This window comes from Numenius arquata, chromosome 8 (genome assembly GCF_964106895.1).
Source record: "Numenius arquata chromosome 8, bNumArq3.hap1.1, whole genome shotgun sequence".
Classification (NCBI taxonomy): domain Eukaryota; kingdom Metazoa; phylum Chordata; class Aves; order Charadriiformes; family Scolopacidae; genus Numenius; species Numenius arquata.
In genome coordinates, this window is record NC_133583.1 from 60742671 (window position 1) to 60756405 (window position 13735).

Consider the following 13735-nt stretch of genomic DNA (forward strand, 5'->3'; position numbering starts at 1 on the left):
GGCAGTGGGTTTTATTTCTAAGTCAAAAGCCCGGTAAGTCCCCGGTTTTATTTAATAGCTCCATCTTTGATCAGCCCGGTGCTCCGGGGGGGGGGCCAGCCTCTGGGCAGAGGAAGAGGAGGAGGAGGAGGGAAGGTCAGGGGTTTATTCGAAGCCAATACAAAAATACATAGGCACATAAAATCCTTTTTTTTTTTTTTTTTTCTCATTTTTTGCTGTCATCGCTGACGGAGGTACAAAGCCCGCCATACATTCAGATAAAAAGGTCACCCTTTTAATCACTAAAACAGTCATTTGTAAATAGATTCGATATAGAAAAAAAAAAACAACCCTTTTTAGTCAATTAATCGCATAGAAAATACTGTTGCAGGAAGGCTGTTGCCTTTCCCGGTGTATACAATACCAGCCAGAGCCCCGCGCTGGGGGGGGGTACCCGGTTACAAACAAAATAACCTCGAAAAAATACTTTCCCCATTTGGACAACGAATCTAACCAGCAGATTGAAAAATAAGCAAAAAAAACCAAAAATAAATCATCACTTTTGACAGAATCGACATCCCGACAGCGACCGGCTGAGTGCAGCCAAATTACAAGCAAAAAAAACAACCCCTGATTTGTAAATATTTCTGTTGAAGCGGCTGAAGGGGGGGGGGGGGGGGGGGGGGAGCTGCCACGAGCCCTAGCACCTCCCCCCCCCCCGGCTACTGGGAACCAGTACGGGGACCAGCAACTCCCCTGGGATTCAGATTTTCCAGCACTCTTACAGAAATTCTCTGTAACATATAAAAACTTCCAATATTAAACGCTTCCAGAAACGCGGCTTCCCCAAACAGCAGTTACAAATTTAACAAACATCCTCCAGAAATAAATTCTCTTGGCGAGGGACGCTATTTTCTTGGTAAAAAGGAATGTATAATACTAGTTTTACCAAATTATTTTTTTTTTTTTAACCAAAACTATAAACAACTCTTTTTTAAACCAAAAGACAATCCAAAGAGAGACTTAGAAAGAAGTGCTGTACGACAATCTCTAAAAAAAAATAAAATAAAATCAGTTCACGCTGCCTGACATATTAAAAGCCCCGTTTTTTTTTTGTTTTGTTTTGTTTTTTTTAAACGGGTCACAAATTGAAGATGACTTCATCAGAGAAGCGCGGGACAGGGCTTGGCCGAGGCTGAAGTGCTGGTGGCCCACGTGCCACGTCCCCCTGGGGACGCCGGGATTCGAGTCCCAGTTGTGGATGCTCTGGACCGAGAGCTGGGGCTCTGGGTGCCGGGGGGGGGGGGACGACACATCGCCTCTCCTGCAAACCCCGTATCTACCCCCTCTTTGGGTCCCAAGTGCCCTGTGAGGTCCCTGCCGGCCCCAACACGGCCGGCAACTTGCCCAAATCCAAGGAATTCCGAGCCCGGGGTGGGGTTTGAGGGAGGCCGATGGCCCCCTGAGCTCACCGGTGCCGGGTAAAACCATCCCTGAGCCTTGGAAAAGTGACCTCAGGCCGGGGGGGGGGTGTGTGTGTGTGAATGGCTGCAGGGCTCTTGGAAACCAAGGGGGGGGGGGGGGTAAACCCAGCTTTAAGAGTGGGTTAAAAGACACAAAAAAACCCAACCAAACAAAAAAAAAACCCCAAAAATAACACGTTAAGTTCAGAGGGCGCTGAACGTTCACCAAGAGGGTTTTGACCCAAAGCAGGAGCAGCTTTGCTGGGTGAGGGGGGGGGCGAGGGGGGTACACACACCAGTACCAGTACTGGTACACCAGTGCCCCCCCCTCCCCTGGGGTGAGGAGGGGGTCCCAGATGAGGACCGGGTACCGGGGTCCCAACCTCCTGCAGCCCCCGCGGCACCCACGGAGCCGGGACGCAGCCCGGGATGCTCGGGATCCGGCCCTCGGAGCCGACACAGTCCTCCGCCCTTCAACCCTCCGCTGCCAAACCTCAGCTTGATTAGAAACCCGTTAATTCCTCACCATCAGGCTTAATTAAGACGTATTCTTGGCCGCGCGGTCAGTTTATCTTCCCCATAATTTGTAAAGGCAGCAATCTCGATTGTGCGAACGAGGAGCATCGCCGTTTCGCCGTGGCGGCCGCTCCCTGGATTCCTTCCCGCTTTCCTGCCCACGATCAGCGTGAACAGAAACAGGGTGATTCCTGAAAAAAAAAATATAAAAATCGCCTTTCCCGGGATCACACGGAGCTTTTGCCTTTAATATCCATCTTGAGGCCGGCTTCCGACTGCTTGCTCATCTGCTCCTCGGTGAAGGTGATGTAGGAATACACCAGGCTTCCCGCAATACTGCAAAAAACCAACCAACCAACCAAACAAAAGGGATGAGGATGAGAATTAAAAGGGATGAAGATGAGAATCGAGGCATCAGGGCTCGGGACACGCTGCCCTTCCCACCACCACCTCCACTGGTTCTACAGCCCTGGCCTGGGCAGCCACACCACCAAAGAAAAGTCAAACCCAAAGGTACGGCAACGGCCAAGGATCTGCTTCAAACAGCAACGGGCAAGAAAATTCGCTGGTTTTCCTCCCAAGACGCGGGATTTTGGTTCAACTCCCACCCGAACGCTTGCGTAGCCCCAGTCCCCGGCATCGTGCTGAATCCCAGAATGATAGGGGGTTGGAAGGGGACCTCTGGAGATTATCTAGTCCAGTGCTGGACCTGCTCCAGCACTGGAGGGTCACGGAATCACGGAATTGTCAGAGTTGGAAGGGACCTCTAGAGCTCATCCAGTCCAACTCCCCTGCCAGAGCAGGGTTGCCCAGAGCACATCACTCAGGGCTGCATCCAGGCAGGGCTTGAAGATCTCCAGAGAAGGGGACTCCACACCCTCCCTGGGCAGCCTGTTCCAGGGCTCTGGCACCCTCACCGGAAAGAAGTTTCTCCTCATATTTAAATGGAACTTCCCATGTTCCAGCTTGTGCCCGTTGCCCCTCGTCCTGTCACTGGCAACCACTGAAAAGAGTCTGGCTCCCTCCTCCTTCAACCCACCCTTTAGACACTTGTAAACACACACAAGGTCTCCCCTCAGCCTTCTCTTCTCCAGGCTGAGGAGCCCCAGCTCTCTCAGCCTTTCCTCAATCAGGGAGATGCTCCAATCCCTTAATCACCTTCGTTGCCCTTCGCTGGACTCTCTCCAGTAGTTCCCTGTCTCTCTTGAACTGGGGAGCCCAGAACTGGACGCAGTATTCCAGTTGTGGCCTCACCAGTGCAGAGTAGAGGGGGAGAATGACCTCCCTCCACCTACTGGCCACACTCTTCCCTACGCAGCCCAGGATTCCATTGGCCTCTTGGCCACAAGGGCACATTGCTGGCTCATGGATAGTTTGCTGTCCACCAGGACTCCCAGATCCTTCTCCTCAGTTGAAGGACAGGAAGAGACTTCTCACAACAGAGAAATACACCCCAGACCAGAGAGGAGACGCTTCCGAAAGCTGTGCTAAAATACCAGGTGAAATAACCCCAAAAAGTACTTCTTTTTTTTGCTACCTTTTTTGAACACACGCCCCCACCCCCCCCGCAGTGCTGCCTCCAGCTCTGGGGCCACCAACATCAGGACGTGGACCTGCTGGAGCGGGGCCAGAGGAGGCCACAAAGATGATCCAAGGGCTGGAGCCCCTCTGCTGTGAGGATTTTTTTTTTTTTTTTGCAAGAAGCCTTTAACCAGTCAAAACCATCTCATTTTCACTTGTACATCATAAACGAGAGCTGTACATGCCCGATGTTCTTACCTGATATTTAGACCAATGAAGTTCGTCCATGTAAAAATATAGTCTCCTCCAAAAAACATCCCAATATAGGTTATTAAAATATTCTGCAAAGGAACGAGATTCGAGGAACAAGAGTATGAGTTTCTACATCGCTCCAGACAACGTACGCTCTGTGCGCTGAAGCAACACCGAGATGGAAACCTCGGACACAGAGCTGGAACGGGCAAGCGGTGGAAATCCTTAGAGCTGCTGAGAAACCCCTCCCAGATGGAGATCGTGGTTGCTGGGGCAGCGTCATGTTGTCCCTTGTCCCCAGACCAGCCCTAAACCCAGAGTAACGCCCAGGAGCACCCGTCTGGTTTTGCAATGGGGCCATCGGGCCGAGGTGACCGGGAGGATTGGGGCTGTTTCGGGGCGTTGTGCAGGTCACTTGCCCCAGGGAAGCTGAATGCACGGACCACAGAGGGACATGGAGCTGTTGGAGCGGGGCCAGAGGAGGCCACGGAGATGCTGGGAGGGCTGGAGCCCCTCTGCTGGGAGGACAGGCTGAGAGAGTTGGGGGGGTTCAGCCTGGAGAAGAGAAGGCTCCGGGGAGACCTTAGAGCCCCTTCCAGTCCCTCAAGGGGCTCCAGGAAAGCTGGGGAGGGACTCTGGATGAGGGAGGGGAGCCCTAGGAGGAGGGGGAAGGGTTTGACACTGAAAGAGGGGAGATGGAGATGAGATGTGGGGCAGAAGTTCTTTGCTGTGAGGGTGGTGAGAGCCTGGCCCAGGTTGCCCAGAGAAGCTGTGGCTGCCCCATCCCTGGAGGGGTTCAAGGCCAGGTTGGAGGGGGCTTGGAGCAACCTGGTCTGGTGGGAGGTGTCCCTGCCCAGGGCAGGGGGTGGCACTGGGTGGGCTTTAAGGTCCCTTCCCACCCAAACCATTCCATGACTCTATGACACAGGGGGAAGCAGGGAGGCTGCAGATGCCCCGAGGCTTTTGCTGGAATAACTCCTGCCAGCAGCAGCTCCAGCCACACGTCCCAGCCACGCAGGGCTGGCACAAGATGACACCAGCCACGTGGAATTGGGGAGAGACGTGGTGCCAGGCACGTCCCGAGCTCTCAGAGCCCCCACAACAACAGCCAGAGCTTCACAGGAGCCCCACGCGATGGTCATCGCGGCCACTGGGAGCAGAGGAACCACCTACCTTAATGCAGCCAACTATTGTAGTTGTAAGCGCAGAGTTATACTGAGTGCAAAGAACCGTGGAGTACATCAAAATAAACCTGCAGGAGGAAGAGTCCAACATCAGGCTCCGGGACACGCTTTGTGAGCTGCCATTCATCTCAGCACACCCCCCCTCCGTGCCCCCCCCCCCCTTTTTTTCTAGAGCGATATTTGTACCATTTTCTGGCTAAACCTGCACTGAAACAGGCTGGGAAATTATTTCCATCTGCCAGACCTCTCCCTGTCGGGGCTAGAGATTTATATATTTCATTTTTTTTAAAGCCAGAATGGTTCAGGCCCCCAAAACGCATGACTTGGGGAAGAAAGATGCCTCCCTGGCACCCAACCGCCCGTTTCACAGATGCCCCCCCCGCCCCCAGCCCTGGGAGGGGGGCGGGGGGGGGGTCAGAACCCACCGCCGCAGCGTCTGTCCTTACCCCATTACACACGACAGCGTAAACTGCACCACGAAGAGCGTGTCCGCCCAGCCCTGGTACGCCATGGCCTGCGAGAAACACAGCCCGACCCTCAGAGGAGGAGGAGGAGGAGGAAGAGGAGGAGGAAGTGCAGAAATTCACAGCAAGACAAGAAACAACCCCCCGACACCGGCTTTCAGATCACAGCAGGAAAAAAAAAAAAAAAAAAAACCAAACCAAAACCCACCCCAACCCCAGCGTGACACCCTGGGGCTGGGGGAGGGACGGCTGCCCAGGGCAATATCGCCTCCAGCACCAATCCTGGGAAAAACAGGGAATAACAGTCCTACAGGTGGTCTCTTGTGGGGGCATGGAGATGCTGGGAGGGCTGGAGCCCCTCTGCTGGGAGGACAGGCTGAGAGAGTTGGGGGGGTTCAGCCTGGAGAAGAGAAGGCTCCGGGGAGACCTTGGAGCCCCTTCCAGTCCCTAAAGGGGCTCCAGGAAAGCTGGGGAGGGACTCTGGATGAGGGAGGGGAGCCCTAGGAGGAGGGGGAAGGGTTTGACACTGAAAGAGGGGAGATGGAGATGAGATGTGGGGCAGAAGTTCTTTGCTGTGAGGGTGGTGAGAGCCTGGCCCAGGTTGCCCAGAGAAGCTGTGGCTGCCCCATCCCTGGAGGGGTTCAAGGCCAGGTTGGAGGGGGCTTGGAGCAACCTGGTCTGGTGGGAGGTGTCCCTGCCCAGGGCAGGGGGTGGCACTGGGTGGGCTTTAAGGTCCCTTCCCACCCAAACCATTCTGTGGTTCTCTAAGTGGGAAGCAGCAAAGCAGGCATTTCCCAGCCAGCTGCTGTCCTGTGCTGCCCTCCTGGCCATTCCTCCACAGCAAACCCCAGCCCTCGGACAGCACGTCCCGGGGGGAATTTAAGCTCCAGGGACGGTGCTGACAAAACGGCTGAAGGAAGTTTGCATTTCACAGTAGGGCTTTTTTTGGCTTTTTTTGTTTGTTTTCAAGTTACACTCCATGCAGCTGAACCCACGCAGGTCTGGGGATGACTCTGAGGACAAAGCTCCAGCAGCAGGAGATGGTTTGCAGGGGGTGCTGGGGACACTGGTCAGAAGGAACCTCACGCAGCTGAACAAGAAGCAGCACAAAGTCCCATCCCTGGGGACGAACATCCCCCTGCCCCAGGACATGCTGGGGACCCGATGGGACACAGCTCTGCAGAACAGCCCTGGGGTCCTGGTGGACACCAGGGTCACCATGAGACAGCAACGTGTCCTTGCTGCAAAGGAGGGGAATGGTGTCCTGGGCTGCACTGGACTAAGTCCCACCAGCAGGTCGAGGCCACCCCTGGAGTGCTGGGTCCAGTGCTGGTCTCCCCAGTGCAAGAGAGACACGGACATACTGGGGAGAGTCCAGCAAAGGGCCACCAAGATGCTGAAGGGACTGGAGCATCTCCTCTGAGGAGCTAGTGGGAGAACTGGGGCTGCTCAGCCAGGAGCAGAGCAGGCTCAGGGGGTCTCATCCATGGGTACAAACCCCTGCTGGGACGGAGAGGACGGAGCTGGGCTCTTCCCAGCAGTGCCCAGGGACAGGACCAGAGGCCACAGGCACAAAATGACACACAAGAGGGTCCCTCTGGACATCAGGAAACACTTCACTGCGAGAGTCACCAAGTGCTGGCACAGGTTGCCCAGAGAGGTGGTGGAGTCTCCATCCTTGGAGATATCTAGAACCTATCTGGTCATGGTCCTGGGCCACCTGCTCTGGGGGACTGGACCAGACGAGCTCCAGAGGTCCCCACCAGCCCCAGGCAGTCTGTGGTGCAGTAAGAGGAGGTGAGGGCAGGACAGGGTGATGGCTGGTCCCCCCCCCTCCCCTCCCAGCCCGGCAGGGACCAGCCCAGGGGACAGAAGGGCTGCCAAGCGCAGGGAGACCCTGCCCGGCAGCTGGGACGGTGCTTTCCCCCAGGGACACGAACTGCCAGCCTGGGGGGGGACCCTCCTGGAGGAGGTCATAGAATGGTGGGGGTTGGAAAGGACCTTTGGAGATCATCTCCCAAAGCAGGGCCACCCAGAGCAGGTTGGACAGGGCCACATCCAGGTGGGTTATGAACATCTCCAGAGAGGGAGACCCCACACCCTCTTTGGGCAGCCTCTTCCAGGGCTCCGTCACCCTCCAAGTAGTTTTTCCTCATCTTCCCCCCCCCTTCCCCCCCAGGGAATTATCTCCAGGGCTTTGCTCCCCACCACCACCAAGCCCATTTCTGCCTCGTGCAGATCCCAGCGTGACCAGGCACCATCGTTACCTTTGATGCTCGTTAACGAGCTACGAGATATAACACATCCACGCGCAGGAGCGGGGTGGGAGGGTTTCCTACGTGACACCCCCCACCCCCATCCCCATCCTGTCCCCCCACCCCCCCTCCAGCTGCACAAGAGGGTTTTTCATCAGGCTGCAAACGTGGAGTTTCCTGGCAGCAGCCCCGACACAGCGCATCGCTGTCTGCCCCCGGCTGCCAGGAGCTCGCCCGGGGAAAAAAGAAGTTTATTCAAGGGATTAAAAAAAAAAAAAAAAAAAAGTAAAAAAAAAACACAAACCAAAAAAAAAAAAACCAACCCAACCCCCCCCCCCCGCAAAAAAAGGCGATTTCTTCACGGGCTGAACAGAGCAACATTTTGCTCCCCCTCCGCCAGCTCCTGCTTCTAAATGAGCACTTTATCCCCAAATAAATCCCACTGAGTCACCCTTTATGAAGGGCAGGGTCTGAGCTCCCCCCCACCCCGTGCAATCCCTTCTCCTCCCCGCTAATCGCGGCTCATTATCCTAACGACTGCTTACTGGGGCTCCTCATTAAGCTCCTAATGAGGAAAAAAAACAAAACAAAACACCCCACCAGGTTCTCCCTGCCTGGGCACAGCTTGGGGAGGGGAGGGGGGGACAGGAGGGGACAGGGGTGTCTGCTGGGCCACCAGTGGTCACCCACTGGGGAGGGCAACACCTCCAGCATTTGCCTTCCCTGCCCGTGGAGAGGGATGAGAAATGAGCCAATGGAGTACGGAGCTGCACATAAGTGAGTCTAATAATAATAAATAATAATAATAATAATACAATATAAGTTTCAAGTTTATGGAGCCACATGTAAATCAGAGGCTGCCCTGATGGGGCTGCAGGGACAAAGTGACCTCCAGAGCGATTCAGCCCAACCACCGCCCCACGGGAGGGACAAGAAGAAGTCTGAAGAAGCCTAATTTATTCTAAAAATACTCCACTCCTTTGTTTTAAGTAATACTTGGTTTCACTTATTGCTCTCGCACTTCCCCATTCCTCAAGCCTTACAAAAAATGGAGCAATTCTGTGGATTTGAGAGCCCAACGTAACTCTGATGGTTACTTTCTGCTCCTTTCTACCCCAAAACCCAGCCTCACCCCATCCTTCGCCCCAGCCCCCTCCCTCAGACCCTGCCTAATTCATATTTGCAAATTAGGGATAATGAACGACTTCAATTCCGCATTTTGAGCGTTTCCCATTTTGCCCAAGAAAGCCAAGTTACAGAAAAGTGCATTATAACAGCAAAACGCAACCCATTTTGCCCCCAAGGCACCGTGCCCCTAAAAAATTTGGCTTTTGGGGGGGAGGGAACCCTACCTTCTGCGCGTCTCCGGTGAAGTAGGCGATGGTCAAGGTGGGCAGGATCATGAACAGGGCGTTGTAATAGAGCAAACCGTATTTTCCCAGCTCCTGGAAAACAAGAAACCATCTGTGGATTTCCAACCAGGAAACATAAAACCTTATTCCAAGGGGAAAAATAAGGGGGAGATATCCTCAATCTTGTTATCGAGGACGGGGTCTTGGGAGCTAAATCCACCTGGGGCTGTCAGGGACAGAAGAGTTGGAAGGTTTGAGGCTTTTTTTAATGTATAATAATGAAAATGTATATATTTTTCTAATTTTATAGATAGATAAAATTTATAATATATTATATTATTATATATATAATATATATATCTCCCTGCTTTGCCCCCTCAGATGCCAGAGCAGGCGCAGGGCTGCGATGCCCAGAAGGACGCCGATGCTCAGCCTTACCTTAGAATCCAGCTTCTGCTTCACGTAGGCACCGTTCGCAGCCGTTAAGGCATCGTTAATGAGGATAAAAATATATCCCTCCAGATCGAAGGCCAAGTCAGCGCTGGGAAAGGGGAAAAAAAAAAAAAAAAAAAAAAAAAAAAGAACCCAACACCATCAGTTAAAAGCTTTGAGCTGCCCAGAGATTCCTTCCACCTTCCGTTTGGGCAGAAAGTTGTCAGAAAAAGTTAAATCGTGGGAGGAGGGACTGGGATCGGGCCGGTAAAACGTTCTTTCCTACTGGAGAGCGTGTCTGAGGGGAAAAAAGTCAGCGTTTTCTCTCTCTCTCTCTTTTCTCAGGACACACCGTGGGGCTTGACCGACCTTAGCGGGGACCCCTGTGACAGGGGAGGGGGGGCAGCAGGGTGGGGGCTCACCTGGCAGCCACGAAGGCACCGAGGATCATCGCGAACACCGTCATCTGAACGCTCCAGGAAAACTTCTTCCTGCAAAAAAAAAAAAAAAGGTGGAGGAGAACACGCCATCGTGCACCATCACATCCTCTGGAAGTATTGGGAGCGCTTCGGAGAGCGGCATTTTCCTCCCAGCAACACGGGGAGGGGGGGAAAACCCCCGAGCAAACCACCCCGTGCGGAAGCAGCAAGTGAAAACAAGATAATTTTCAGGCAATTATCTCCGTGATTAAAAAAAAAAAAAAAAAACACCAACACCACAACATAAAAAAAAGCCCCCAAAACCCCCCAGCCTGGCATCGACGAGGTGCAGGATTATGGGATGGAGGGTTCAGGTGGGCACAGGGCGCTTGGCACCCACGGTACCAGCCTAGCCGTGGGGAGGGGGCTGTGGGCACACGGCGGGTGGGTTTTTGGGGTCTCTGGAAGCTCTGGCAGGGAGGGGAGCTGGGGGGGGGACAGGCACAGCACCCTCCGCTTCCAAGACTGCGCTGCACCGGCCGGGCAAGCGGAGACAGAGCACATCCATCCCCCCCCCGCCGGGTATGGGGCCTCGGCTCCCCCCGGGCACACAGCGTGGCGGGGAACAGGCTCTGCAAGCCCCCCTGAACACAAGGGGACCGGGCCTAGAGCCCCCCCCAGACCACAAAGGGACCCGACCCAAAAGGCTGCCCCCTGGACCACAAGGGGGATCGCACTCAAAAGCCCCCCTGGACCACGGGGATCCCGGACCCAAAGCCACCCCCCTGGACCACAGCGGAGACCGGACCCAAAAGCCCCCCACCCCGGACGACAAGGGGGACCTGACCCAAATTCCCCCCTGGACCAGGGAGGGACCCGACCCAAAAGCCTCCTCCCCAGACCACAAGGGGGATCACACTCAAAAGCCCCCCTGGACCACAGGGATCCCGGACCCAGAGCCCCCCTCCCGCCCCCGGGACCAGTGCGGGGACCAGACCCAAATTGCCCCCCATGGACCACAAGGGGACCTGACCCAAATTCCCCCCCTGGACCACAAGGGGACCCAAATTCCCCCCCTGGACCACAAGGCGGACCTGATCCAAAAGCGCCCCCCCGGGCCATGAGGGGACCTGACCCAAATTCCCCCCAAGACCACAGAGGGACCCGACCCAAATTCTTCCCCTGGACCACGAGGGGACCCAAAGCCTCCCCGGAGCACAGAGGGACCTGACACAAATTCCCCCCCTGGACCACAAGGGGACCCAAAGTGCCCCCCGGAGCACAGGGATCTCAGACCCATAGCCCCCCTGGACCACAGGGATCCCCCACACGCTGCCCGTTATCCCGACCCCTTCCGCCTCCCCCAACTCCGAGCGGTGCCCGTCACCCCGGAGGAAAAGGGCGCAGGGAAGACTCACTTGAGCAAGAATCCTTCGGCGAACATGGTGAAGAGGATGGAAAACCTCCGCAGGACGGTGAACATGGGCAGGCTGCCAGAGGAAGCGTGGCGGGGGGCAAGGGGGGGGGGGCGGTTAGTGGGCTTCCCCCCCACCCTGGCTCGGTGGCCACCCGCAGAGCAGCACTCCCCGGGATACAGGCTCCGGAGAACAGAGCCACCGGTGGGGAGCAGCATCACTCCCGCACCCCAAAAATATACGGCTTATGTCAGACTTTGTCAGGGTGGGGGGCCCCAGGGTGGCCCCAGACCCTCACCCACGGTGGGCAAGGGACAGACCCCCCCCCTCCCTCCCCACCCGCTGCCGGCGGGGGGGGGGGAAGTGTTGGAAAACACACACGTGGCTCGTTTTTGAATGGTATGGCCCCGAGCGGCTCCCGGTTGGGTCACCCACACCCCCGCAAAGCCTTAGGGCCCATCAGCAGCTCCCCACGAACACCGTCCCCCCCGCCCCCCCCAAGGAACACCCCCCCCCCCCCCCCGGTAGAGAAAAGCCATCCCTACTTCAGTTTCTTTGTGCTGAACAGTCCCGTGATCTGGTTCCCGAAATACAGGAGAGGTAGAGGAAAGGTCTGGAAAATTATAAAAGGGATAAAATGAGGGGGGAGGGGGGGGGGGGGGGTTGAGAGACCGGAGAAACTTGGGGAGCCCCCTCCTCCCCCCCAGCACCCACCCCCACTTTATAAATACAAATTAAATTATTTCCACCCCGCCAGGGAAACGGGCACAAAACCACGTGTCCCAGCTCCTCAGCCCGGAGCCGCTCGGTGGCCACGGGCTCCCTTGCTCCTGGGCAACCAAAAGCCCTTTGGTGGCCACGGGGGGGAGGGGGCTTGGTGGCCACTGGGAAGGGACGGGGGCGGGGGGGGGCTTACCCGCCGGGGGACATGCCGGTCGAGGTCGGGAAACTTGACCACCCGCAGGGCCTTGCCCGCCCAGAGCACCGCCACCGTCGCCAGCATCTGCAAGAGAGTGGGGGGGTCAACCTACAGCCCCCCCCCCCCCTCCCAGCATGGCAGGGGGTCGTGGGGGGGGGGAACACAGGGGACGGACCCCACTCACCTGGCCCAGCCCCACGCACAGCGAGGAGGGGAACCTGCGGGCAGAGAGCAGAGATCAGTGGGGGCACCCATGTCGGGGGGGGGGGACACACACCAGCAGCCACGCACCCCCCCGCTCTGAGCACGGGGAGGGGGACGGCAGCGCCCCCCAGCCCCCAAACTGGCAGAGCCCGTGCTGGGCACCACTCACGGGATGGGGGGGCTCCCATGGGGGGCTGGCAGTGACCCCCAGGTGGGGGGGAAGGAGGGGTGCGCATGGGAGGGGGGGGGCCCAGCCCCACAGCAGAGGGTGCCGAGGGGTGTAAAGGACCCCCAAGGGGTGGGGGGGGCATGCATAGGGGTGCCCGGCTGCCAAGGATGGGGGGCTAAAAAGGGGGTGCCTACTAGTGCATGGCGCCTAAGGGAAGGGGGGGCACCCACAAGGGGGCTGGCAGCGCTCCCCATTGTGGGGGGAGAAAGAGGGGCATGCATGGGGGGGGGCAGCCCCACAACACGGGGGTGCCGAGGGGTGTAATGGACCCCCAAGATGTAGGGGGGGGGAGGCCTACATAGGGGTAAAGAGGGGGTGCATGCACAGAGAGGGGGGGTACACGGCACCCAAAGATAGGGGTGCATGCACAGGGGAGGGGATGGGGGTAGAGGCACGGGGGGGGGACACACACACACGGCACCCAAGGATGAAGGTCCATACATGAGGAGGGGTATAGGGTACCCAAGGATGGGGGTGCATGCACGGCGGGGGGGGGGGGGGGGCTACAGGCATGAGGGAGGGAACACATGGCACCCAAGGATGGGGGTCCATGGATGGGGGGGGGGGGGGGATACACGGTACCCAAAGATAGGCGTGCATGCACGGGGGAGGGGATGGGGATACAGGCACGGGGGGGCACATGGCACCCAAGGATGGGGGTGCACGCAGAGAGGGGTGGGTGCAGGCATGGGGGGGGGGGGGGGGGCGTGCAGGCTCACAGCATCCAAGGAGGGGGGGGGGGGATGGCGGGGGGGTCTCGCCCCGACGGCGGGCTGCACGCCGGGGGTCCGCGGTGCCGAGAGCCGCCCCCCCCCCCAACAGCAGCGTTGATGAAGGCGGAGGAAGGGGGGGGGGGGCGGGGGGGGTGCCGCCCCGGTGCCCAGGCCCCGCGCCAGGCCGTACCCGTAGGTGGTGAGGACGCTCTTGTTGACCACGACGATGAGGAAGGAGCTGAGCCCGTAGAAGGCCGCCGCCAGCAGCTTGAGGCAGAGCGAGAGCCCCGGCGCCGCCATGCCCCGCTCCGCATCGCCGGGCGCGGGGGCTCCGGCGGGGGCTCCCCCCTCCGCCCCGGCCCGGCGGCTGCGCGCCGACACCGACGACATGGCTGCGGGGGCGGGACGGGGCGGGGGG

General features: G+C 57.6%; 1 protein-coding gene across 1 annotated transcript; it reads right to left on the bottom strand.

Annotated features, from left to right (window-relative positions):
* Window positions 1–214: 214 nt before the first annotated feature.
* SLC35D1 (solute carrier family 35 member D1) lies at window positions 215–13707 on the bottom strand. Its single transcript, XM_074152047.1, has 12 exons — window positions 13508–13707; window positions 12356–12389; window positions 12169–12255; window positions 11798–11865; window positions 11256–11327; window positions 9841–9909; window positions 9425–9527; window positions 8987–9079; window positions 5362–5429; window positions 4905–4983; window positions 3738–3820; window positions 215–2294 (listed from the first exon to the last, which is right to left on the bottom strand). The coding sequence occupies exons 1-12, from the start codon at window positions 13705–13707 to the stop codon at window positions 2186–2188; spliced, it is 1065 nt and encodes a 354-aa protein (XP_074008148.1). The 3' UTR covers window positions 215–2185.
* Window positions 13708–13735: the final 28 nt, after the last annotated feature.

Bases quoted from the DNA above. Each gene is read 5' to 3' on its own strand.
- SLC35D1 (XM_074152047.1), bottom strand. From the start codon at position 13,707: ATGTCGTCGGTGTCGGCGCGCAGCCGCCGGGCCGGGGCGGAGGGGGGA. The intron at 9,528-9,840 runs GTGAGCCCCCAC...CCCCTTTCCCAG, and splicing joins GGTGCCTTCGTGGCTGCCAG to CGCTGACTTGGCCTTCGATC. The intron at 3,821-4,904 runs GTAGGTGGTTCC...GTTCCTTTGCAG, and splicing joins CAATAGTTGGCTGCATTAAG to AATATTTTAATAACCTATAT.